This window comes from Cavia porcellus, unplaced genomic scaffold (genome assembly GCF_034190915.1).
Source record: "Cavia porcellus strain 051 isolate PalLab524CR breed Dunkin Hartley unplaced genomic scaffold, mCavPor4.1 scaffold_2, whole genome shotgun sequence".
Classification (NCBI taxonomy): Eukaryota; Metazoa; Chordata; class Mammalia; order Rodentia; family Caviidae; genus Cavia; species Cavia porcellus.
In genome coordinates, this window is record NW_026947485.1 from 109501585 (window position 1) to 109527198 (window position 25614).

Genomic DNA, 25614 nt, shown 5'->3' on the forward strand with positions numbered 1-25614 from the left:
TGGTCAGCATCACAGACCTAGAAAATACTGGGCTGATGTGCAGGCTGCATGAGACTCAGGCCCTCTCAGTAGGCAGACAACACGGACCTGTACTGTAGACAGACTCTCCAAAACCCAGAGGAAACCCTGTTGCAGTGCAAACTACCACGCTCTTACCAAAAACTATTTGTTTAGAGACAGGAAACTCACTACCTCACAGTTCCCATGTTCAAGCACTGAGCAAAAGGCTATGAATCGCTTACATCAGCTTCCTGGTTCCTCCGCCTCCTGCGGCTAACCAGTGTCTCTCCCCTGGGGAGGATAATCGCCCTATCCAGGCATACCCTTGGGAGCCCCAGCCTCCCAGATACCCTGGAGACGCCTCATGTTCACCTCTTTGGGCTAGTAACAGACCCTGCTCATCCTCCTGCCTGCGGCTCACACACACCCACCTTGGCTGTGGTGATGCCTAGCCACTCGTCCCACTTAAAATGTGCCAGAGCCTGGGCTGAGCACCGGCCTCAGACCAGGGAAGGCCCTGATGAGGAAGAAGCAGGGCCAGCCTTCTGGGTCCAGTAGTGACACTGGCTCTTGGCACCATCCTGTCACCTTTAGATCTTCCCAAACAGAGAAGATATGGTGCTGCACACCTGTAATTCCAGCACTTAGGAGGCTGAGGCAGGAGAATCACCAGGAGTTTGAGGCCATTCTAGGCTACACAGTGAGTTAAAGGCCAACCTGAACTATCTAGTGAGACCCTATCTCAAAAAATAGTTTTAAAAAAGTTTTTTAATCACACACAAATAAAGAAGAGAAAAACAATGATCACTCTGAATAAGAACATTAGGCTAGAAATCAGAACACCTGGGTACAGCCTCCACCCGATCTGAATGTGTGACTTTGAGCACATCCTTGGCAAACTGAACTGCTGGGGGAAGCTGAACAAGCATCAGAGCCACAGCGCCCTTCCAGGTCAGTATCAGGTGCTCCCCATCTCCGCCTGGCCTCTGCCAGCCCCCTTTCTGGTCCTCTGGAACCTGGAACCTACACAGCTGTGGCCGGGCACAAGGCTTGGCACTGGCTGATGAGCGAAGCTCCCAGCAGTGGGCTGACTGGTGGCAGACAGGCCTCGTTAACACATCTGCAGGACATGCCCAGCACAGTGCGGGTGAGAGGGCGCCTCAGTAAATGTCAGCGGTGTCTAACTCAGCAGTGCCACCAAAGAGAATAAAAATATAACCACATTCCTGACCTTAGTACTCGTCTGCTTCAACCCATTCATGTTACCTGTGAGGATTCTGAGACCAGCAAGGGCTGGTGACTCATCCGAGGTTCCCCAGCAAGTGTGGCCCATACTGGCTCAGTTTACCCACAGAATGTAGGGCTGCTGACATCACAGCCAAAAGAAGGACACCTGGGGCCCCAGCCCTGCTGCAGTGCCACTCCCTTGAGCTGACAGTGCTCCCTCCATCACCCTCAGAGGTGGAAGGTCTGCCCTAGACAAGTAGGAGGCCCTTGGGACCTGGGTGCTGCCACCTGCTCGGAGACAGGCCAGGCTGGATAGCCCGTCCCTCTACCAGGTTATTTATAAAATGTTTGTGGCTGAGTCAGCCACAGAGCTGCCCCACACCCTCAGGGACTGCTCCTGAGGAAACACTATGAACCAGTTGGATTCTTGGGACCCCTAGACCCACAGCAGCCTGCTCCTTGTGGCCAGGGAGAGGTGGGCCCTGGGCCAGCGCGGTTGGTGGGGTGCTGTGATGCTCTCACCAGTAGCCTGAGCCCTGAGCAGGCACATGAGCCCTGGCAGCCAATCTAGTGGGGACAGGTAGGGAGCTGCAGGCACAAGAAGGTATGGTGCACGGGCAGCTCCCAGCCCAGAACACCTGCCCTTGCCCTACCCGCCACTCCCCGTACCTTCCCAGCCCAGGTGGACAGACGGGCAAGCTCAAGAAGACAGCTCCCACCTTGTGACCAGCACCAGCTACTCACACGTCCACTCCCGTGTGTATAGCGCTCCATCTCCTCCCGGGGACCAGCTATTTATATCTCTCTGCAAAGGGAGCCCAGCCCTCAGAGCATCTCTGCTTCCTGCTTCTGGCAGCACTAATTACTTCCTCAGCTGGACGCTGCTTTCCACTCCCAGCGGAGGCCACCAGGCATAAAGGCACCTGCACTCACACCCCGCTTCCCACGCCTGGGCTGCATGCCCCGCAGACAGCACGGCAGCCCCAGGGCTGCTCCGGGCAGGTGGCTGGACTCCCACACCCAGGCCCAGGGCCAGGAGGCTCTTTTGAACCCACCTCTCCAGGGCGGCCCCCACACAGGCTTCAGGGGCCACCTGCTTGCTCAGCTGACCTGCTGTGCGCCTGGCTGAGACTCAGCTCTGCACAGGCGAGCACTGGGGCAGGCAGGGCGATGAATAAGCCTGTCCGCCCTCGAGGGAGGCAAACACATAAACAACTCATTATGCAACAGGGGAGAATGAAGTCAGTGCTAAATTAAGGCACAGGCTGGGCATGGAGCCTGCGGGCCCTCAATTCTTCCCTGCTTTTTCCCTCTTATTTTAAAAGCAATTTTTATTCACTGTACAAAGAGTTTGTATATGCAGACAACAAAAGAAAATTATAATATATTCATTCTACAACCACCCAAAGACAATTTTGTCCAGTTTGATAGCCAGATTTTCAGACTTGAGAGTCCAGATTCCAGATTCAAGGGTCCCTCCTCCAGGGCCCCCCAGTCTAACCATGGAACAAATGATATTTGTAAGAAATGGATATAAAAATTTCAGAGTGAGATAATATGGGTAGTTTGACACATTTATGTAAAATAAAAAAAACACTACATCAATACCTAGGGAACAACTGGGAAGATCTGTATTGAAAGGTTGATATGAGTTAGTCCTCGGGAGGTAGGGAGCAAATAAAGGATCTTTTTCTTCTAGAAATTTCATTTGAACTGGCACAATAACAATAATATTTTTTACAATTTTTTAAAAATTGTTTTACAATTTTTTAAAAAATTACCTTAAAGCTTTTGAAAATTTGCTACATAAATAATTTCCAATTTTTCTATGCTGTATTATCTTTGTACTTTGAATTAAATAATCTTAGAACTAAAGAGATGTACAGGCATTGTGGAAAGCAGTTTGGGCACTCTTCAAAAAGATATAGACTCGCTACATGATTTAGCAATCATATCCCTTGGTTTATGCTCAAAAAAATTGAAAACAGGTGCCCAAATACATGCTGATTCACAAATATAGCAGCACTATGGACAACAGCCCACGTGTCCATCAGTAGCAAAAGAAATTCTGGTTATATCCATATGAAATATTACTCGGTCATGAAAATCCATGAAGTGCTAACAGATGCTGCAACCTGGATAAACCTGTCACTTGACGCTGAATGGAGGAGGCCAGACCAAAAGGTCACAATGAACTGATTCCTTTTACACAAAATGACCAAAACAAGCAAGTCTTTGAAAGTAGATGAGGTTGCCAGGGACTGGGCAAAGAGGAAACAGACAGTAAGTACTGAGTAGGTGGAGGCCGATCTGGGGTGATGAAAAGGTTATTAAACTGTTCCGAGACCCTCATCGCACGGCGTCGTAAATACACTGAAAGCCACTGACTGAGCTGCCCACTTACACAGCTAATGGTGTTATGTGGGCTTCACCTTATGGGAAAAAAAAATGAAACACTAAAAGAAAATCAGTCTTGGCCTTCGTGCCTCCACCTCCCCTGTCCCTGCCCCTGACCTCCAGCCTGGCCTTTGAAGGTCATGAAGATTTCTTCTACCTGCCCCTGGAGGGCAGAACCACACTGTTCCAAGCAGATCACTCAGGCACAGGGAGAGTCTGAGTAAGAGGAGAGAACGGCACAGAGCTGGAGCTGGGCAGGGAGGACAGACAGCAGTCCTTCCGTGTGGTAGGTCCAGGGCCTCTGCACTGCCCCAGGGCCCCGGCCTGTTAGCCCATTTCTCAGATGGAAACATCAGGTTTGGTGTGACTTGGAGGCAGGGCTGGGCCTCCTGACTTTAAGGACCGATGGGAAAGCTGGCACAGCCCCCAGGCAGCCCACATGTGCTCCTCATGGCCACCTAGGGCCAGCTGCTCCCCACTCACTGATCCCCACTCCTCACATGTCAGCATCTGCTGAGGGCAAACCAGGAGCACAGAAAAGAGGCAGGGGCACAGAGGCGGCAGCCCTGAGTAAAGGGGAGGGCTGGCCCTGCCTCTACCCCAGGAGAGGGAGTTCTCTGGCTAGCTGAGCGGTCAGCACCTCTTCCTCGGGGTTGGTAAAGGATAGGGTTTAGCCTCGGGTCCAGGCCTAGGCCCAAAGCCTCGGTAAGTAGTGTAACTGCTCTACCATACAGAACATCCATTTCCTTCGCTGCTGAGTGGGGCCCAGGATACAAGCCCAGCCTGTGAGACTAACAGACGAGAAACCCTGAGAGGACTCAGCAGAGTGATTGCTCCATGTCTTACTGAGTCAGGCATTTCCTGGAATCACCAAAGCGTCCAGGGTCCATGGGATTCAGGCTTCCCCACCACTGCAGAAGCCCCTCGTGACCGCAGCTGGCTGTAAACACACCAGCCCTCAGAAGCCCAAGGCTGGGGAACTAATGTTTCTGGGTCCTGCTCCACCAAGCCACGCCCCACCTTCCAGAATTTGCTTCGTTCCTAGAGAGCCAAATAGCTGAGATCTGCCTACCTAATTCTTCATAAAGGTTCCAATGGTGCTACCTCAAATAATTAAGGTCCCAGTACCGTTTCACACTTTATAGTCCATGAAGCACTTTCCCAGTTATTTTACGTGCCTTGAAACTGACCAAGATTCCCACTAGGTGAGACTCATTGTTTCCTGTATTATAGACACAGATTAGAGATGGAACTGTAGCTCTAGCCCTGCGGGTAACGTCCTTGGTCTTGAAATCTACTTTTTTTTTTTTTTTTTTTTTTTTTTTGTCTTTTTCCTTTTTATCGGTACCAGGGATCGAACTCACGACTGCCTGCTTGCAAGGCAGCCGCTTATGTCACTGAGCTAAATCCCCAGCCCCGAGATCTACTTTCGTAATAGGAATAGAGCCATTCCAGCTTCCTTTTGATTAATAATACAGATGGGAGACCTCTTTTCATCCTTTTTACTTTGAACATATTTTTGGTCTTTATAAAGAGCATTTCTGCACAGTGGCATGCAACTAAATTGTCTTTATCCAATATGACCATCATGGGCCAGGGGTTTAGCTCAGCAGCATAAGCACTTGCCTGCCAAGCATGAGGTTGTGAGTTTGATCCCTGGTATCCAATATGACCATTCTAACTGCTGTTCCGACGATTTACATTTAATGAGGTTATTGATAGGGTTCATTTGGAGTAATTCATCACTTTACTGTTAGTTTTCTATTTGTTCCATCTGTATTTTTGTTCCTTCTTTCTCTGCTTTCTCCTAGACTGTTTTTGATAGTTCCGTTCAGTCTCCTTTGTTGGCTTATTGGCTGTGCCCTGTACTGTTTTAGTAACTGCTTTAGCGTTTGCACCCTGACTTTCCTGCTGTCCATCTTTAGAGACGCTGCACCACCTCACACCAGGTGTAAGGACCTCACAATAGAGTGCTTCCCTTTCACCCCTCCTGACCTCGGTTTTGCCTCTCTGTGTCAAGACAATAAGGAGGGACAATTATCAAGCTTTCTGGGATCCTGAACTTTGTGGCCTGATGTCTAGTGTCTTGAAAATCATCCCTTCAGGGATTTTGTCTGTTTTGGTTTGGTTTTTAATTGTTTCAGGTGGGAGGGTAAATGCAGCCCATCACCCAGTTAGGGCTGCAAAGCCAAGCCCTGATATACATCCAATAACGCCAGGACTCATGGGCACAGTCCTTTGTCCAAGGCCAAGCAGCTGGCAGGTGGCAAGACAACTGTCCCAGCCGGAGCCTGAGCTCCTGCACAAACCTCCCTGAGAAGGCAGAGCGCTGTCAGCTGAGAAAAGTGGACTTTTGTCACTGCAACAGAAAGTTTGACACTGCACCATCACAATTATTTTTGTGTAGGTTGCCCACTAAATGACGACTTTTGACCTCCACCTAGACTCACTTTTAAATGTGCTCTCTGCCTCTTCAGATGGGGTCCTATGTGGTCTACTGTCTAGGGCTTCAGGGCCTGCCAGGAGGCTCCCCACGAAGTCCCTCAATCCATAATCTGATGTGACTGATTAATCAGCCTCCCGACTCACCCTTCCATGAGGCTTTTCCCTGTGAAAACATAGTTGACAGAATCCTGTGTGTGTGTGTGTGTGTGTGTGTGTGTGTGCGCACGTATGTGCATACCTGTGCTCAGCTGGAGAGGAGGGTGCTCCTCTGTCATGCTCGGGAAGTTGACCTCAGAATTACTTTGGGAAATCATTGTGTAAACAACAGGACCAACTTCCATTCTCATCAGCTTCTGGTAGCATAAATTTCATTTAAAACTCTGTGATGCCACATGGACCTCAAGCTGTACAAGACTTGGGCTCCTACTGCAGATTGAGTCTGAGAAGATGGACCTCTGGGGTGATGCTGGGTGGCACAGACCAGGAACTGGAAGTGGAGCCTCTTTCTACACACACATCCCACCCCCCTGGCATTACCACAAGATACCATCAGGCTCATTAGGCTGTGGCTCACAGCTAAACCCAGGCAAGGAAACCTGAGGAACTGCACCCACCCTGCTCCAGCTAGACCGGGGCTTCTCAGGTGCTGCTGGGTGTAAGGATCCTTGGGGAGCCTTTAAAAACCCCATCAGCCAGGTTGCACCTCAGAATAATTAAACTCTAATCTCTGGGCAGGGGGCCCAGACATCAGGAAATTCCAAAAATCCCCGGGGGCTTCCATGTACAGCCACCCTGAGAACCGGTGTTCTTGTGCAGGCATCGTGAACTTTCCCCCTGCTGCACCCTCTCCTTCTGCGCCGTAGACCCGGCCCACACAGGGAGCCTTGCTCTCCCGGGAGGCACCCCCTGGGCACTCCAGGACCCTCCTGTGTTTTGTCCTTTCAGCACTCCAGGCTCAGAAAGGAGGCATCACTCTCAGGGTCATTTCAAGAACCTGACTTCACTGCTAAGACCCTGAGAACGAATGCCCATGTGCCTTCCATTCCTTTGTCCCTGCCTGGCACTCCTGTCTCTGCCCCAGCCCTGCCATCAACAGTTCCAAAGGGAAAGAAAAGCAGCCTAAAATTCCACCTGCCCTCTCACTCCAAGAACACATTTTCCCTTTGAACAAATCAGCCATGATTCCAGTACTCTGGCCAGCGCCCAACAACTTTAGGCCACATGGCTGAGATGGAGATAAGATGGCTCCTGCCTGCCACCCAACCTCTGTCCCATTCTCTGGAATTGGCCCCTCACCTGAGAGACAGTTCTAAGAGTCCAGGAAATGACAAGGCTTGGCAAGGGCAATCATGACCTTTCCTCCAGGTGCAGGGCCAGAAAAGGTGGAGAAAATGTCGATTGCCCTCACCTGCAGGAGCCTCAACTGTGCAGAAAGGGCTGCTCAGAACAAGGCTCCTTCAGGGGCACTGGGCTGGGGCCAGGTCCCAGCCTTGCCCTAGCAAACATCCGTGTCTGGCTTCATGCCCTATGTATTCCAGCCTCCTCCTTTGTGTAGCTCTTGTACTTGAATGACCTTGACATTAGCTGGGGAACGTTCTCTCAGACTCTGTCGCAGGGGGTCTGCATTCTGAGCCAGCACTCCAGTGATTCTGACCCAGGGAAACCACGCTATGAAAACCACTTCTCCAGGCCTTGGAGACACCAGCTCAACATGTTGCCCTCCCGCCACTTCCCACCCCAGCTCACGCTGTTGCTGTCTCTCCCGAGAGATCTGAGGAGCTCATCACTCTGAGGAGTAGGAGTCTTGGAAGACTTGGAGGAGGTGCCCTTGAGGCTCCCCGCCCTCCCCTGGGAAGCTGCTATCAATCTTCCCATCCATTCAGACTAGCGGGAATGCTGGAGGTGACCTGGCAGGGAAGCGCTGAGTGAAGATACCCTGAGCATGATGCCCGAGTGGGTGGGGAGGCTGTACCACGCCCCAGCACGCCTTCTGGGGAGAGCAGCAGCCACTTTTGCTCCTTCAGCAGCTGCCAGGTAGGAAAACAGACTGAGGCTGCCAGATCTTCTGATTTGCTCAGCGAAGCCAGAAATCTGATTTTCACGGGCAATTTCCAGATTTCTAAAGCAAAGTAAGCACCCCTGAGAGTCCTGCTTGCAACCTGATCTAGAGAGGGATCCCCTGGAGTAGGAAACCCTGGACAGTCCTCATACTCTCCGCTGCCTGGCACACTCAGCCATGCCAGTAGATGTCACCAACAAACAAAAACATGAGGTGAGGGGACAGGCAAGAGGCCTGAGGCAGGCCTTGCTGGTCAGCAGGGCAGACCCTGAGTGAGGGGCCCACGCTCCCTCAGTCTCTGCGGAGGGCCAAGCCGAGGGGTAACTCACCCATACCTAGCAAGGTCAACCCCAACATCCATGGACGCCTGTGAACACCACCAGCTACAGGTGTCTCTTGGGTCTCCAGCTTGACTGTCTCCCTTCTCACTTTAGGCCGCTTCTCAAAAGCCACTGTCTAGGGTACCCCGCCACCTGCATATTCCCACTCCTCTGAGCCCTACAGTGATAAAAGCCAGCAAAGTCAAACAGCTGTCCCTGAGGGATAGACCCGGCCCAATGTCCCTAGACACATCCCTGCCAGAGGAGGCATATGGAAGGCCTCTGCCCCCCAGAAATGAAAACCGACTTCACCAGTGCCATGCAGTGCAGAGGAGCCTCCCCATCAGACTGAGAGAGTATCTGAAAGTCATGAGGCAGTGAAGTCACTCGGGGATAATGTGAAGCACGCGGTATAGAATGTGGCATCACATGAAGCTACTGAACGTGATAGTAAGTTTTCCATTGCCATAACACAGTACCTGAGAAAATCAGCTTAAAGGAGGAAAAGTTCATTTGGGCTCATGGTTTCCAAGGTTTCCATTCATGGTAAGACGGCTGCATTGTTTCTGGACCTGTGATAAGGCAGAAACATCAGGGTGTAAGGGTGTGGAAGAGAAAGCTGCCATCTCATAGCAACCAGCAAGGAGGGAGAGAGAGCGTGCAATCCAGACTGTGAGAGCACAAAGGGCCTGAGTCATAAAGGAAAGGACCCAGGACAAGACATGGTCACCAAGGTCGTGACCCATGACCCACTCCCTCTAAGCAGGCTTCACCTCCTACATTGCTACTACCTCCTGATAATGGTATCAAAGTATGTATCCATCAGTGGACAATTCACACACAGTGTTAGACCCCTCATGAGCCAGTCAGCCTTCAAAAGTTAGTGAAACAAGCCCCCAGCACACAGCCTTTGAGACCCAAATCATAACTTAGGGATGGAAGGTCAGGTTGCTATGAATGGTGGAGGTGCCACGGGAAAAGGGAAAAGACGTCTTCCAGTGTGTGATGGAAAGGTTTCATTTCCTGATCTGGATAGCACTCAGGGGCATACACATTAAACACACACACACACCGAACACACATAAGGTATATAATACTTTTAAAGACTTGTGACTTTATGTAAATTTTTGAGACAAGTTCTCACTGTGTAGTCCAGTCTAACCTAGATCTCTCTATCTAGCCCAGGCTGGCCTCAAACTCCCAGTGACCCTCCTGCCTCAGCCTCCTGAGTGCTGGGATTACAGGTGTGTGCCACTGTGCCCGGCCTCAATTTTATGTAAATTTTACCTGAATAATAAGAGAAAATCTAGCAATGGTAGAAAAGAGGAGGAAGGTCTCTCACAAAGGACACTCGCTTGCCTGCTCTTTGGGAAAGTTTTCAAAAAGCGCGAAGGCCAGGGAGGTGTGAGGACCCGGCTGACCTCTGCAGCTGCAGTCCCTGCGTCCTTCAGTGGGCAGTCATGGCTGCTCTTTGTGTTCTCTCCTGATAGTGAGTTACTTCAATTTTTTTTACATTGTAATGACCTGTTCGAGTCAGGAAGTACCAACTCCTTATGAATTAAAGATCAGACAGGAAGCTTCGGCTACCTTTCTCACTCACCGCAGACTTGAGCAGTGTTCACACTCACCGGGGTGCTCTGGGCCAGAAGGCAGAAAAGCGCTGATCCAGAGCCTCCAAGCCAATTTATCAGCGGGCAGTTTTTATCAGAGCATCCAGCTCGGCAGGTCAGAAAGATAGCTTAGGAGCTTCAAGACCAGCATTCCAAATACATGGCCAGAAGAAACTAGTTCAGGACCAGTACTAGCACAGCCAACCCCCAGAAAACTAGAACCAGGTAGAATAAGACCATAGCACAAGCAAAAAGCAACCCGAAGGAGACCTTTCCTCCTGGAGAATGTCTTCATGCCCCCTTGAGCCTAGAACCCAGCGGCAGGGAAAGGTCCTTAGCTGGCTAAGGATAAATGGTAGTGAGTGGCGCCTGCCTCAGGGATACTCACCATGCTGGCTGGATAGCTGCCTCGTGCCAAGAGCACTGTGCTATGGGCCTTTTCAAAACTCCACTGGGCCCGTTATTATCACTGCTTAACAGAGAAGGAAACTGAGATCAGGAGAGCTTAAGCCAGCTTCCCATGGTCTCCCGCTGGTTAATGATAGAATCGGGTATTAAACCCCAACTCTGAATCCCTCCTCCCGTACTCCACTTGCCTCCTCTTCCAGCCTTGAGGCTCACCCCGCACATACTAGTCTCGCTCTCTTCTCCCATGATCCCTTGCCCGTCACAGTGCAGCTGGTGCTGAAGTGCTGCCAAGTAGCAATCTAGTGACACCCAAGTGTGCTCTGTGTAGCCCCCATACCCCCTGAAAGCTCTCTAGAGACCAGAGCATCTAGGTTAGGCTTTGGGCTGCAAGAACAATGTGTCACTCATGTAATAACACTAACACAAGAAGCCTGGAGGTGGCGGACTTGCAGTGGCGCAACAAAATGGGTCACATTCTCTTGGTTTTACTCAATATGGTCATAAATGGCCTGCTACAAACATCCCAGGCTCACACAATAACATCCAAAGGCAGGAAAGGCTGTTTCTAGCCCTTGTCTTAAGAGCCATTGACATTCTCCCAGAGAACTAGCTATGTGTTCCCCAGACCCATTGATAGGCCAGCAAACAGCCTTCTCCTGCCCAGAATTAACCGAACACCAGGGAGAGGACTGCACCTGTAAGAAGCCAGGGGTAATCATGGGTAACCAGACAGGGCTAATTAACATTTGGCTTTTGGAGCTGGAGAAAAGTGTCGTGAGACAGATGATCACATAAAACCAGAGTAAAACCTGATTTGGTCTTTGAGGGAGGAGATTGGACAGAGAATGGGTGGCTGTGGGGCCCGAGGTAGGGCCTCCTCCATCTGGACATGAGCCAGGTACTCAGCAAACAGTACTGGCAGCAGTGAGTGACACAGCCAGTCCCAGGGATGATTTAACACATCATTCTCCCTGTCCTGAAAAACGGCAATGTCAGTTACTTTGCAGAATGTCAGGTTAAGAAATATGTGTCTATAAATAAACATACAAGTCATAGTAGGTAGCAACAGTGTCAATCTCTAATAATATCAATAATCTTATTAGCCAATATTTCTTTCAGCTATTCACTCTGTGCCGGCCATCCCTCTGTCAAGCATCAGAGCTCCAGATGCAAGCATTGTCACAGTGAGGATGGAGCATTTGGCATCATGATTAGCAGCATGCACTCTGGGGCCATAGCCCACTTTGCTGCAGTGTGACTTTGGAGGGTATTTAATTTCTCTAAACCTCGTTTTCCATGCCTACAAATAGGGGTCATCATAGTACTATGGCCTTGGTCTGTAGCTGATCTTGGATTCACATCCCAGCACTGGTAAGGACCAGCCTGTAACCTTAGAAAAGTTTCTCTTACCTTTGTGGCTTACATGCCTCACATGTAAAATGGGCATAATAAAGTCAACCTTCTCAAGACATTGGAAGGACTAAACAAACACAAATAACGTTTATAGCACAGAGTTATCATCCATGAGCATCTGGAGGTTGTAGATAAAGACTGCTCAAAATCTCCAAGCATCTTGGTCTGACGGCACCTGTCCAGTGTCCAAGGGGCTGACATCTGGAGGGAGCATTACACTGGCCTGGCCTGGCTGCAGAGAGCAGAAACAGACTAGAGGGTAGAGGTCTCAGGGAAGAGTTAGACTGAGGAAGGAGGATCCACCATCGCTGTGGCGAGCAGCGGCCTATGGGTAGTGCATACCATCAGGCAGGTTCCACCCCTTCAGGGTGCCAAGCACATGAATCTAACCAAGGACACCACGCTCCAGCTCTCCCAAATGTGTCTCATCTACAGTAGTCCTGAAGCTTGTGCCCGCTCACAGCCATTTGGTGAATGGATCTCAAACTCTGACTCCAAACCCTACTCTTAGAGTCAACCTCTGGGGCTGTGGGTACTCTGCATTTCTCATAGAAATTGCCCAAGGACCAAGCTTAGGAGCCCTGTCCCTGCTGCTGCAGAGACCCCAGGTGCAGGGCAAAACTCAGATTAGAGTCATGGGCACCCAAAACCACTGTGAGCTAAGGAGACACATGGGGAGAATCATCCCTGCTCTAGAAGGTTCTTGAGGAGAGCACAGAGCAGGTGCTAGTAAATTCCGCTCCTAAGTCAGGTATGGCACACAGCAGCAGGAAAGAGAAAATTTACCCAATGCCATCTTCAGAAAGGCCTGGGTGACACGGGGAGTGCCCCTCTCCAGTGGCCTCATGGAGACAGCCCTTGGGGGTAGAGAGCCTGGGCAACGTACTGGTGTCTTTCACCCTGCATGGGCCCTGCGTTCCCAAAGCCTCTTGGTTCTTAGTAGTGGGTAACTGACTACTCTTTGGGACCTGAGAGAGTATGAACTAAATTAGAACTTCAGAGTAAGAAGGGGACAGATCACAGATCCCCATCTGTGATCAGGCCAGAGCATCCCTGCAGAAGCCAGTTACAAAAGTGCATGGCCACCTCTGTCACCTTGGTCACCTTGCAGGCATCTTCATGCCTGTCATTGCAAAGCTCCATGTAAGCACCATGGATTCTTGGGTTATTTAGGAACAGAGAGGAGACCTTTTTAAGGAGAAACCAGCAAGTGGAGTTTTTTGCATGATTAATTGGAAAAATAAGAGCCACAACTGGATTTTGGCAAGCTGATAATTTAGTGCCCATTCAAACTATTGTTTTTAATTATTTACATAATATGTATTTAGCGAGGATGAGAAGAAAGTGATATTCTCACATAAAACTTGAATACATTTCTTCAGGTTCAAAAGAATGGATTTATTACATGCATTTATTATAGGTAATTTTCTAAACCAGACAGCTTCCTGGGAAGCAGAGACACCGTTTAAAATTTAGATGCAAAATAAATCACTTGTTCTAGTAAACAATCTGTGATGGCATTAATCAGTTTCACCGGCTCAGCTGACTGGGCTCTGAACTTCCTCGACCTCCAGAGGGTGGATCAGGGCGGGGGTGGCACTGTGTCCTGTGTCAGTAGATACTAAAAAAACACTCTACAGAAATGGGTCAGCGATGGTGAGGATGGACTGTTCTGTTTCGTTTTTTATTTCTGCTTAAGCACACTGTCTTCTTCAGTCTGAGCCAAACTAATTAATATAGACCATGGGTCAGCTCTTTTGCTCAAAGCACTAGAGTTAAAATTTTAGGCACTGCAGACCAAAAGGCACAATTGAGCAACTCATCTAGCTGAAGGGCTAGGGAATCTTTTTTTTACATTTTACAGTTTGCATTTTAAAATGTGAAGACTATTCATAGCTCTCCAAAGGTACAATACCAGGCAGTGGGCTGCATTTGGTCTGCAGGTCTAGGTTTGCTAGCTGCTGATTCTATCAGGGAGTTATTGAGGAGCATGGGAAGCCGAGTGCCAGGCGCCAATGGTGCCACCTATTAAAGTGACACTGTAGGATCTTAACTGGCGCAACCTCATGGCTAACAATAATTCTGAATGAAGGAATGCTACTTGATATTAAAATAAAGCTGAGTAAAACAGTATTATCTGATATTCGCAGAGCACTTGGCAATTTCTTTCCCATCTTCATAAATGTCACCATCACCACCAAGCCAAATATCCAGGAATCATTCTTAATTCCATCATAGTCCTTAGTTCCTACCAAGTTCCAATAGTCCTGTTCCAAACTATATCCCCAAACCGACGACAGATATTCATGTGTGGGGGTTCACAGCACATGATTCTCAACAGCTGCGAGGTAGAGGCAACCCAAGTGTCCATCACTAATGGGTGAATAAACATGATGTGGTCTTTCCCCACTCCACTATCACATAGGCTTTAAAAAGAAGAGAATTTTGACACATGCAGCAACGTGGGTGAACCCTGAAGATACGCTAAGCGACATAAGCCAGCCACTACAGGGCAATACTATGACTCCACTTCTACGAGGTGCCCAGAGTACCCAAGTTCCTTGAGACAGAAACTAGAAATGATGGCTGCCAAGGGCTGGGTGGGGGTTCTCAGGGTTAATGACAACAGGGTTTCTACTTGGAATAATGAGAAATTTCTACAAATTGCTGGTAGCAATGGCTGTATTAAAATGTGAGTGTATTTAATGCCGCTAAACTGTGTATACTTAAAAGTGGTTCATGATAAATTTGTGTGTTTTCCAAAGTTTAAATTTTTAAATATATTTATTTTTTTTTAAAACCCAACCAAGGCACTATTTCTCCTGCCATCACCCTAACCCAGTGACCATGATTTCTGGTCTCCTAATTAGTCTCCTGCTCTTCCTACCTGGTCCCTACAGTGTACTCTCCACGGAGCCACAGAAATCCGATTTTCGTATTCTTCACTGAAGCTCTCTAGTGGTGTTAACTCATGTTGTTCAAGGCTGGACGTTAATCCTGTGAGCACCTCCTGAGAGAATGTGTGAACGGGAGGACAGTGTGGCCCGGCCCTGCAGGTCTGAGCACCACTGTACGCAGCCGCCAGGGCTAACCCATCCATCCTCCAGCCCCAGTGTCCTCCCTGCCTCTGCCTGGGGCCAGAAAAGTTCATTCCCAATGTCAGCTCCCTTTTGCAGCCTCCTTTACAGAGCTAAGCACGGTGCTGACTGAGAAACAAGCAGAGGCTGCCTTGCACAGAGATGGAAACCCAGAGCTGTTACAGCCACTTAGAGTCTGAGCAGAAAACCCAGAGAGCAGCAGAAATGTCATCGAGCCACTGAACCAGTATGAACAGCTACTTTATGTTCAGGTGAAAGAAATAAAGTTCTATTTGTTGATGCCACTGTTGGTCTAGTTCTCTGCAGCACACATATCTCTAACTTACAAACCAGGCTTCCACTGCCCTAAGAATAAAATGCAAACTTCCTGCTGGTACCCACCCAGCCTGGGCCCTGCCTGGCTCTGCCTCCTCTTTGCGCCCCTCCCAGCAAGGCTGCTCACACGCTGTCTCCTGTGGTCGGTGGGCTGCCTGCACAGAGGGTGGTCCTCCCCCGATCCACCTGAAGCCAACTGAGTCCCATCAGCCCCTCTCATTTTATTCAGAGCACTGAGCCCCCTGAGAAACCCTGGCCTCGCTTGCTCACTGGTCTGGTGGTGGTAAGTTTTTCCTTGACACAAGCTAACATTTAGATCCCATGGCAGCAAGGACCTCACCTGAGTTATGTCTCTCTTCCCTCAAAGATACCATTTCTGTAAACCACCATTGACTAAATAATGAATGAGCTTATGAATATTTGTCACATCCTCATTCAACTGATTCTGTTACTCTATGACTTAATAAAGTCATAAAGAATAAAGACATTTAAAACCACAGCAATGCTCATGAGCAAAGCAGGCCACAGAGCTGGAGGTCCCCAGGTATACCCACGGTGCAGTGTGTAACTGACTCACAGAATCAAGTCCCAGCTTCTCCCTTTGAGCTGCTGCATGACCTTGAGCAAGTCACAGTCATTATGGGGCAGCTTCTCCTTTGAAAACAGAATGTACAGTACCTTCCTCATAAGATCCTGGAAGGAAGAAAAGAAATCATTCATACATAGCACTTAGCACAAAGCCTGGCACATAGTAAGCAGTAAAGAAAAAAAAACTATTATCATTATTAATTCACATTCATTATTCATTGACATCTGTAATGATAGCACTATAATTATCACATTACTTAAATATTTTCAATGATAATAAATGTCATGTTCAACCCTGGTGCTTGGATCTTCTAACCTCAGCTCCAGCCAAAAGCCCCCACTGTGCCCAGTCCCAGTCCTGTCTCACCCTCTGCACCTCTGCCCTGTGTGTGAGGGCAAGAGACTGTGGTGAGGGATGAGAGGTACCCAACAGTGGCTCGGTCAGCCTCCTTGTTTCCTTTGGGGCCCAGCCCTGCCCACCAGCCTTAAGACCCAGTCCATTAGCACCATTTCCCAGCAACACTGGGCTGCTGGTAAACTCAGGGGAGCTTCTTAAGGGCCCTCTAAACCTCCCTGCCAGGGCCTGAATGACTTCTGGGAACACTTCCCTGTGGGCTGGACCAACTCCTCCTCTGTCTCCTAGCACACATTCGTGGGCGGAGTTGAAGAGAGAAGCTTAGGGTCTGTGTGCGCCTGCACCTATGTTCATACTGGGGCAGGTGGTGGGGAGGTGGCTCTCTGAGCCCTTGACCTGTGATAGGCTGGCTGAGGTGACTGGAGGCTCAGGTGTCCACTCAGCATGGAGCCCACTTGCCTCTGCCTGCTGTGTGGCCTCAGAGTCACTCTGTATTCTGTGCTACTTGATTGTCCTCCAAGAGGCACTCATCCTCCTTCCCCTGCCCCACCCACTGCAACTCACACATCCCAGCCCCTCTGGGCAGAGCAGCCAGCCCCCCACATTGCTGCTTTCCTCCAGGGGGGCCCCTGTCTTTACCATGGGTCGAAGAGAGTTGGACCTATGTGGTAGGCAGGCCCTGCTCATGCTGGCCAGCTATGGGATACGGGGTGGACCCCTCAAACCCTCTCAGACATGTGGTATGCACCAGCCTTCAAGGACCAGAGCAGAGAGGAGGGCTCCATCCAGCGTGGCAAGGATCGCATTCCTAACTTCTCCCTGCCACAGGGTCACTCTTCTCCACACCCTGTCCCTACAGTCTCCCGAATGTCTTGAAGCAACCCTGTCGAGTATAACTATTATTAGCTGCATTTTGGCAGTGAAGGAAAAAACAAGACAGAAATGTCAATCAACTTATTCAAAGTCACACAATTGAATGTATCAGAACCAGCTTTGGATCCAGGCCCATGAATTTTGTGACTCACAGGTCCTCCCTCTTATTCCATCAGAACCCATAGGATGAGCACAGCATGGCCCACCTGATTGCCCCCATCCAGCAGAGACCAGCCAGAAGCAGAGGCTGAGCCCTGCAGGAGAGGAGGCAGAGCCCCCGGGCACTGGCCCAAGTCCTGAGTCTTCTTGGTCTAGGCCTTTGATCAGCAATGCCAAACACAGCATCTGGTGGCCCAAAGGTCAGGCAGCTCCACTTATAAGATCCCGCCAATGGACATGGAAGCCACTAATGAGGGCATCATGACAGACAAAGACCGGTGTGCCAGCTTCTCCCTCATACCAGGGGCACTGCGACGGCACTGGGGAGGAGCAGGCCCTTGTTGGGACCAGGTGTTCCTGGTTCAGGCCTCCACTCCCTCCCATTCCTCGGAAACTTCCTTCAGGGCTTTCTCCTTCTCTGACCACCTGGACACCAGTGACTTGCTCTGTCTGAGTAATGATCTCCTCCTCTCCTGCGAAGCCAAGGGAGGACCGAAGCAGGTATTTGTCTTCCCATCCCCTTCCCCTGCCCATTCATCTAAGTTACTGAGACTCAAGCAGTGCGGAATCAAGACCAGCACAATATGTCCCGTGAGAAGGACTTTAGAATTATCTTACCCACAGTTTCTCACCAGGGCATAGTATTATCCCTTTGGGGCAACTGGAAAAGAATGAAGTCATTTGCTTAAGATGGTCACAAGTCCTAGAAATGCTACTGGCATTTAACAGGCAGGACCCGGGGATGATACATGCCCTCTGTGTCATAGCTCAGTGAAGAATTATTCCACCCAAAGTGCCAACATCGCCCCACCACCACCACCATGAGTTGTTATAGATGAGAAACCGAAGTCCCGTGAGGAGTTTCACTGTGCTAGGAACTGCAGTTGCCTATCAATCTCCTGTCTACCTTAGAAAAAGAGCCTACCAGCAACCCAGGGCCACCCAGCCCAGAGATCCCATTACCCCACTTCCCTGGCAGCCCCAAGGGAGCTGTATACAAGATCTGTCCACGAGATTAAGCAAGTGTTACAGAGGCCTGCTCAAAAGTCAAGGAGGTCTCCGGCCTTTCCCTGCCCCTCCTTCTCCTGCTGCCTGAACCACCGATGCAGCTTGGGCGGCACTTGGACCACATGGCAATGTCCCAGGAATGAGGGCAGCAGAATGGCAGGCATCTAAGCCTGACAAGGAAGTCACCACACAGCCACGAACCTCCTACCTTCAAATGACTGCCATACAACAGAGAGAAATAAAATGTCTGTTGACACCATTTATTGTTTGGGGGAACTAAACTGACATAGTTATGTAATTGGTTCAGATTAATATGCACCAAATTGTCACGAACAACTGAACATGTTGTTCCTTAGCATGGGGATTTTTGTGGGCATCACTTTAGGAGTTCTGATTCTCCATCCCATGTTGAAGGTGAACTATTAAAAAACCAAAGGCCTAAAATAAGTAGTAACTTCCTTCACTAGGGCAAGGAGCGAGCAGAGGATCAAGCCAGCCCTGAGCACAAACCTCCTCCCTCTGTCTTTGCTCCTCCTGCTTGTGGCAGGCCAAGAGGAAATTTTCTAAGGGTGGCACCTCTTGTCTGGCATACCCAAGTCAGGTGTGTCTTTGACCAGGGAGAGCCCCTTTGTGATGACAGCAGGCCCAGCAGGCCACACTGTGTCCTGTAGCAGGGGAGACCAGGGCTACTGTTTCTGGAGGGAGAAAGTCACAGTCATTTACTCTTCCTATAACTCGTAGTCACAGTGGTCACAGTGACTCAGCCCAGTTCTCCACTGAGGACAACAAAAGGAAGGTGGGCCAAACAGCTAGAAAAACATCCCCCCTGGAAGCTGCCGAGGATTACAAACTAGTGAGGAGTTGTTAGGCTAGGATCTGGAAGAAGACGAGAATCGAGAAAGAAAGGAGACAAACCCTGCCTACAAAGCTGCGTTCAGCCGAAGGACACTGGATGACGAGAAACCTTAGGGGAAGACTTGGGAGCAGGGCTGGAGGGAAACAAGTGAAAACGCAGAGCTTATCAGAGGTGCAAAGGCAGAAAACTCATGTCCTGCCCGGAAGTCAGACCTGGAGAGGTCGGGGAGCTGTGCTGCACTGCACCTGCTCCTGCAGGCTCGGCTGGAGTTCCAGACTTCCAGCCGGTGCTGTCAGGCTGCATCTGCAGCAGGTCCAGACCGCCTCGCTCACAAACAGCCCTCGGCTGCTCCGCGGGACACACACACATTCTTTGCTTTCAGGCAGCTCTTTCTGTTTACTCTCCTTGCTCCACCTTCTTAAGCCAACAGCTAGAGCCCCTTGCTTTAGGCTCCTGGGGTTCATATTGGGCATGGATCTTGTGCATCCAGAACTCCAGAGACACAACTCAGACCCTCGGAAAGGGGCTCTTGGAAGCCCACTTTAGCAGGCTTGAAGCCAGAGGAAACCTCCTCTCCATTTAGGTTGGTACCCTAACTGCCCCATTGGGCTGGAACGCATATTTTAGATTCCTACAAAGACATTCTCTCAAAATTCCCCCCACATCTCAATTCCTGACCCTCTCTCACTGCCAATACAGGTGAGCCATCCCACAGGCTCTAAGCCAGTATCCTGCCCCACAGCTCCTTCTACATGGAGAATCCTCATCTTCATGCCTTGGCCAGTGGAATGGACTGCACAAGGCCTACTTACATGTGCCACTACAACTCAGTAGATGAAAGTATTCTGGAACAATAATAATCACTAGAAGTCAAAACTGTAGGGAAATTTTGTTTACTTTGTATACTTTCCAGATTTTCTTAAATGTATTATTTTACAAGCTAAAAAAATAACATTTATAAAATCAAAAGATACGTTGCTGGAGCAAAGGCTGGCAGAATCACCTACCCAGAAGCCATTGCCTACCTACCCAGAAGCCATTGCGTCATTTTGGCCTCACTAAACAACTTTGCAAGAATTTGTCCATGTGTTAGGTAGCTAGACCTTCAGAGGAGAAAGATCTCTGTCTTTTCCTAGGACAGAACCTTGATCACTGGTGGTAATGTCTTTGCCCCTGTTGAAGACTGGCTTAGGAAAGAGCATGTGACCTGATTCTATCCAATAAGACATGGCAGAAAGTCAGCTGGGGAGACTTCCAGGAAAGATTTCTTTGCTCTCAAAAAAAAAATGATATGGTAAATACATTGTAAGATAACCATATCACAGTGTTATTCAATGCAATAAAAAAGAGGTGACTATCATGCCATGAACACACATGAGGGGGTCTTAGATACATACTGCTAAGTGACAGAAGCCAAACCTAAAAGCACTCATACTATAGGATTCCAACATATTACACTCTGGAAAAGGCAAAACCATTAAGACAGTAAAAAGACCAGTGGTTGCCAGGATTGGAGATAGGGAGGGGTGAACAGGGGGAGCACAGGGCTTTCACAGGACGGTGAAGACACAGTACTCTGCATGGTACTGTTAGGGTGGATTTGTCCAAACTCATAGGATGCATAGCACCAACAGTAAGCCCTCGTGCAAACTGGCTTACAATATGAGTCGTAACGATGTGCACTGTACTTTCATCTGTTGTAACCAGTGTGCTTCTCTGGTGAGGAATGAGGTCTGTATGTGTGTCAGGACAGGGAGCATAGAGGGAGGTATATTTTTTGCTCAACTTTGCTATGAACCTAAAACTACTCTGAAAAATAAAGTCCATTAAAAACAAAAAGTTTTGGCCATTCACAGACTAACGGGGGTGAGAGAGAAAAGGCCAAAAAGTTTTGGCCATTCACAGACTAACGGGGGTGAGAGAGAAAAGGCCACACCAGGAAGCAAGCCCAGCTCCATTCATGGGCTTTCGCCAGACTGGAACCAGCCCTACCCTAGCCCCTTCCAGCATGCGGGATGGCAAACAAGAAGTACCAATCCTCCTACCCCATAAGCACTGGCTTATCAGGAGAAACACAGGCTGTGATGAGGATGATAGCTATCAAGGTGAAATGCAGTTAGGTGCCTGTGATGCTTTGGTGTTTTACTAAAATTGCAGTGGTCTGTCATCAGCCAGTGGACTGATCAAAGGTTCAGAGGATAGCGGTACTTGGTGTGACATCTAGGTGGCGATCTCCTTCTGAGGGTTATAGCCACTGTTGATTCCCTATGGTCTTGTTTTGAAGTTCTGTATCATTTCCACTGTTGTGTTGGGTTTTGTTCTCTTTTGTTTTGTTTGATTATGTCAAATCCAATGGCAGGAGCAGCTATTTCAAAGATAGCAAGACGTATTATGGTAGCAACTTTGGATTTACAATTGGCTTGTTTTGAAGTCTTTTACTGCATTCATTGTTTTGTTTTTATTGTTTCTATTCTATTCTGCTGTGTTTGATTTTTACTATGTCCAGAGTTATTTGCAGTTGTTTTGAAGACATAAAAAGTCATTATGGTAACTATTGTTGATTTTGTAATGTTTTGAAGTCCTGTATCTCTCACACTGGTCTATTTTGATTGGTTTTATTCTGTTTTATCCTCTTTAAAATAAAATTTTAAAAAGTTTTTAAAAGACACAGTTCCTTTCCCTGTGTTTACAATGTTTTATGAAGTGTGTTGCAGAGTTCTGTGAGGCGGTATGGGATGAAAGACCATCCCTGGGCTATTGGCAGGGTTGGGCCAGAGCAGGGCAGTGGTAGGGTCATCCCAGGTACAGGCAAATGAGTGCTGACAGGGAAGTTTACAATACTAGTAAAATAAACCAGAAGTCAGTCTATGTCTTCCTGTCCGCAAGCAGCAATTCTAAACTCTATCAGTGAAGAACTGTCCTTTCCCTTAAAATTCCTCTCTAGTCCAAGTTCTAAACCAGCACTGTGGTTCCTGCTACCCAAGCCAGTTTCCAATTTGCACATGTTCATTTCTTAGCCTCTCATGAACATTCACTACGACAGGTAATTCAGGAAGCTCCTAGCTATGCGGTCTACATATGGCATTTTTTAAAAATCAGTAGACTATTTTTGGAGCAGTTTTAGAGTTATAGAAAATTGAATGCACACCAGCGTGGGCTCAAGGAGAGTTTAAGATCATTACTCCCAGTGGCTAAGGACCCGCCCAGCTTCCAGCCACACTAGACTGGGCTCTGCAAGTTTCGTGGCCTGGCTGGGCCACACCCTACCTTTCAATCCGGGGAACTGGGGCTGCAGGAGGTGAGTTCCAGCATCCCAGCACAGCCCAGGAGAGTTTAAGATTATCGCTCCCAGCGGTTAAGTGCCTGCCCAGCTTCCAGCCACACTAGACTAGACTTGGGAGGTCTTTGCAGGCCAACTAGACCATACCCGTGACCTTCTTCAATCAGGAGAGCTGAGGGCATGTGAAGTGAGTTCCAGCGCATCGGTGCTAGCCCAGGGAGAGCTTGGACCATCACCCACAGTGGTTAGGAGCCTGCCCAGCTCCCTAGAACACCGGAGGTGGCACAGGAGGTCCTGTGGGCCTGACTGGACCATGCTCAGCAACCTCCACTCAGACCCAGGAGCCGAGGGCATGGAAGGTGATTTACAACATACTTTCCAACTGCCAATCTTCGTAAGTAGCAAGAAAGAAAAAAAAAATACTATTGTCTAATCTGTTAACCGTGGCTACCTATGGCACAGCACAAATGAAAGAGGATAAAGGACGTAATTACTACATTTTTATATTATATACATCGCAGTATTGTTTAAATTATAGCAAACAGTTTTTCAGCACTTAAAATCACTGGGGGTGGAGCAAAGATGGCAGATAGATAACAGCTGGCTACAGAGGCTCCCTGAGATAGTCAACTTAGAATTCAACATGATTCAGTGTGTGGAGCCCCAAACAGAGGGAGATGAATTCTCTTGTCCCAAGAAAAACTAAGGTGAGAAGAAGCAATCAAACATGCAATCCCGGTTCTATTATTGTAACAACTAAAGGATCAATGCTCCCGCTGCAGCAGGCAATTTGCTGAGCCATCCGAGGTCCGCCGCTTCTACTCACTGGAGGCACAGTCACACCGAGGTTGGGGGTTGGCCAGCTGAATGGAGAGCTGAGCTAGCAGGGAGCCTGCATTGACCTGTGGTGAGTGATGGGAATGGAGCCATTCCACAGAAAGGGGGGCTCCAGCAGACTACATTCTGGGACCAGGAAGGACTGGCAAGTACAAGGGGCAGCAGTGACTTCAGTCTGTTGTTCCCTTCTGGAACAGAACTGGTGGAATGAACTAGCCCTGGGTCAGGTGACCTGAGTGAGACCCAATACGTTATCCGAAATCAATTCCCTACGGTGGCGGTGCACACTAATGGAGTGAAGCCTCAGAAGTTTGACTAACCCGGAGGGGAGGCAATGCATATAATACAGTGCAGGCCTCAGCAGCTTGACTGATCCGGAGGGGAGGGGCCAGCATAAGCTGCCCCTGTTTGCAACTCGTTAGCTCACTGCAGTGAGAAGGGTCACCTAGCCAGCATGCTGCAGAAGAATTGTAACCAACAAAGAAAGAAACTGAGGCCTCCTGGAAGAAACAAAAAAGATGGGAAGAGGAAACAATAAGAAAAAGTCCCCAGGGCCCAACCCTGAGAACACTGATCCAACACAGGTAAATATAAAGGATAATGAGAACAGCAAACAAGCAATATCAGACACGGCACCAGTGGCCATAAAGAGGTATCTTCGAGACCTCATAGACGAGTTCAAAAGTGAAATATTGATCCATCTCCCCATATACTTGGAGGACTGTGGAGTTCTAAGCAAGCAGGTGGGCGCCCACTTTCCCTGGAGCCCAGATTGTTTGGGACACTCACACTCTCTGAGTGCACTGGAACAGCTAGGCGGGTCTGAGGCGCCTGCATCCGCCTCCCTATGTGCTTGGAATACTGTGGAGTTCTAAGCAAGCAGGCAAACACCACCAGTTCGAGGCCTGGCGATCTGGGGGAACTGGGTGCCAGAGTCCCAGGAGCTGAGGGCATAGAAGATTTCCAACAGACCCTGAAGAAGCTTTCAAATAACACTTGAAACACTTAAAACATAGAAATATAAGAAAATGACAAAATGAAAGACCATATTACAATCTCAAACCTCCAGCCCATCCCAAGAAACCTTAGGAGCAATGTATATAGAAGAAAATATATGCCATACACCTCAAATATCGGACATAATAGCAACTGAAATAAGGAAGCAACTCTGGGAAGCTTTAAAGGAATTCAAATTAGAAATAATCTCCTAGGTAAAAGAAGAAACGATAAAAGTAATGAAAGAAATGCTGAATACATCTAAAGACACAGTTAAAAAACTAGAGAAATAAAGCAAAAAGATAGAATCCCTAGATGAACAATATAAGAAACAGACAGAATACATAAAGCAGATTCAAAGAGATATACAGGGAATAAAAAATTCCATTGAAAGTGGTCAAAACTGCCTCAACAAAAGTGAAGATAGAATTTCAGACCTCGAAGACAAGATTGCAGTTAGTGAACAGGAAAGGAGGCGTCATCCTCGTTTGTATAGTGGTGAGTATCCCCGCCTGTCAGGAAAGGAAAGATCTTTTAAAAATAACAAGGAATCAGGAAATAACAATTCAACAGCTGCAAGATGATTCAAAGAAAAACAACATAAGATTGATAGGGATAAATGAAAAAGAAGGGGACAACACAAATGATATCAAGAGGCTATTTACACAAGTAATAGCTGAAATTTTCTCAAACATGAGAATGGAAATTGACACATGGATTAGTGAAGCATATAGAACTTCAGATAGCCATAACCAAAATAAAACAATACCCAGACATATTATAATCACATCCATAAATCCAACATAAGAATAGAATATTAAAAGCTGTTAGAGAGAAAAGACAGATCACCTATAAAGGAAAACCTATCAGAATTGCAGCAGACTTCTCAACACAAACAATGAAGTCAAGAAGAACATGGAGTGAAGTATTTCAGATCCTAAAGGAAAATTACTTCCAACCTAGACTTAATGTACCCTGAAAAACTGTCCTTCAAAATGGATGGAGAAATAAGATACTTCCATGACAAAGAACAGTTGAAGAAGCCAGGTGTGGTGGCTCACGCCTGTAATCCCAGCACTCAGGATGTTGAGGTGGGAGGATGGTTGTGAGTTTGAGACCAGCCTGGCTATAAAGTGAGCTCAAGGCCAGTGTGAACTGCATAGCGAGACCTGTCTCAAAAAAGACCAAAAAAAAGAACAGCTGAAGAACTTCATGATCACCAAACCAACCCTGCAAAGAATACTGAAAGACAGTCTAGATACACATAGGAAAAAAATCACTAAGCAAGGCAGACAGTTAAACAGAATGGAAAGGTAAAGATGCAACAGCAGAAAGATAGAAAGATAACATGTCAACAATAAACCAACATA

At 48.3% G+C, this 25614-nt stretch overlaps 1 protein-coding gene across 2 annotated transcripts in view; it reads right to left on the minus strand.

Annotated features, from left to right (window-relative positions):
- Golga7b (golgin A7 family member B) overlaps positions 1 to 2162 on the minus strand; it is a 34753-nt gene extending 32591 nt beyond the window's left edge. The window contains exon 1 of one of the 2 annotated variants that reach the window (XM_013143530.3): positions 1972 to 2162. In XM_013143530.3, the coding sequence (XP_012998984.1) occupies positions 1972 to 2001 (30 nt within the window). In that variant the 5' untranslated portion in view covers positions 2002 to 2162. Of the gene's footprint in view, positions 1 to 1896 lie in introns of both variants that reach the window. The other variant, XM_063245094.1, reaches the window with a different exon arrangement.
- Between the last annotated feature and the right edge of the window lie 23452 nt (positions 2163 to 25614).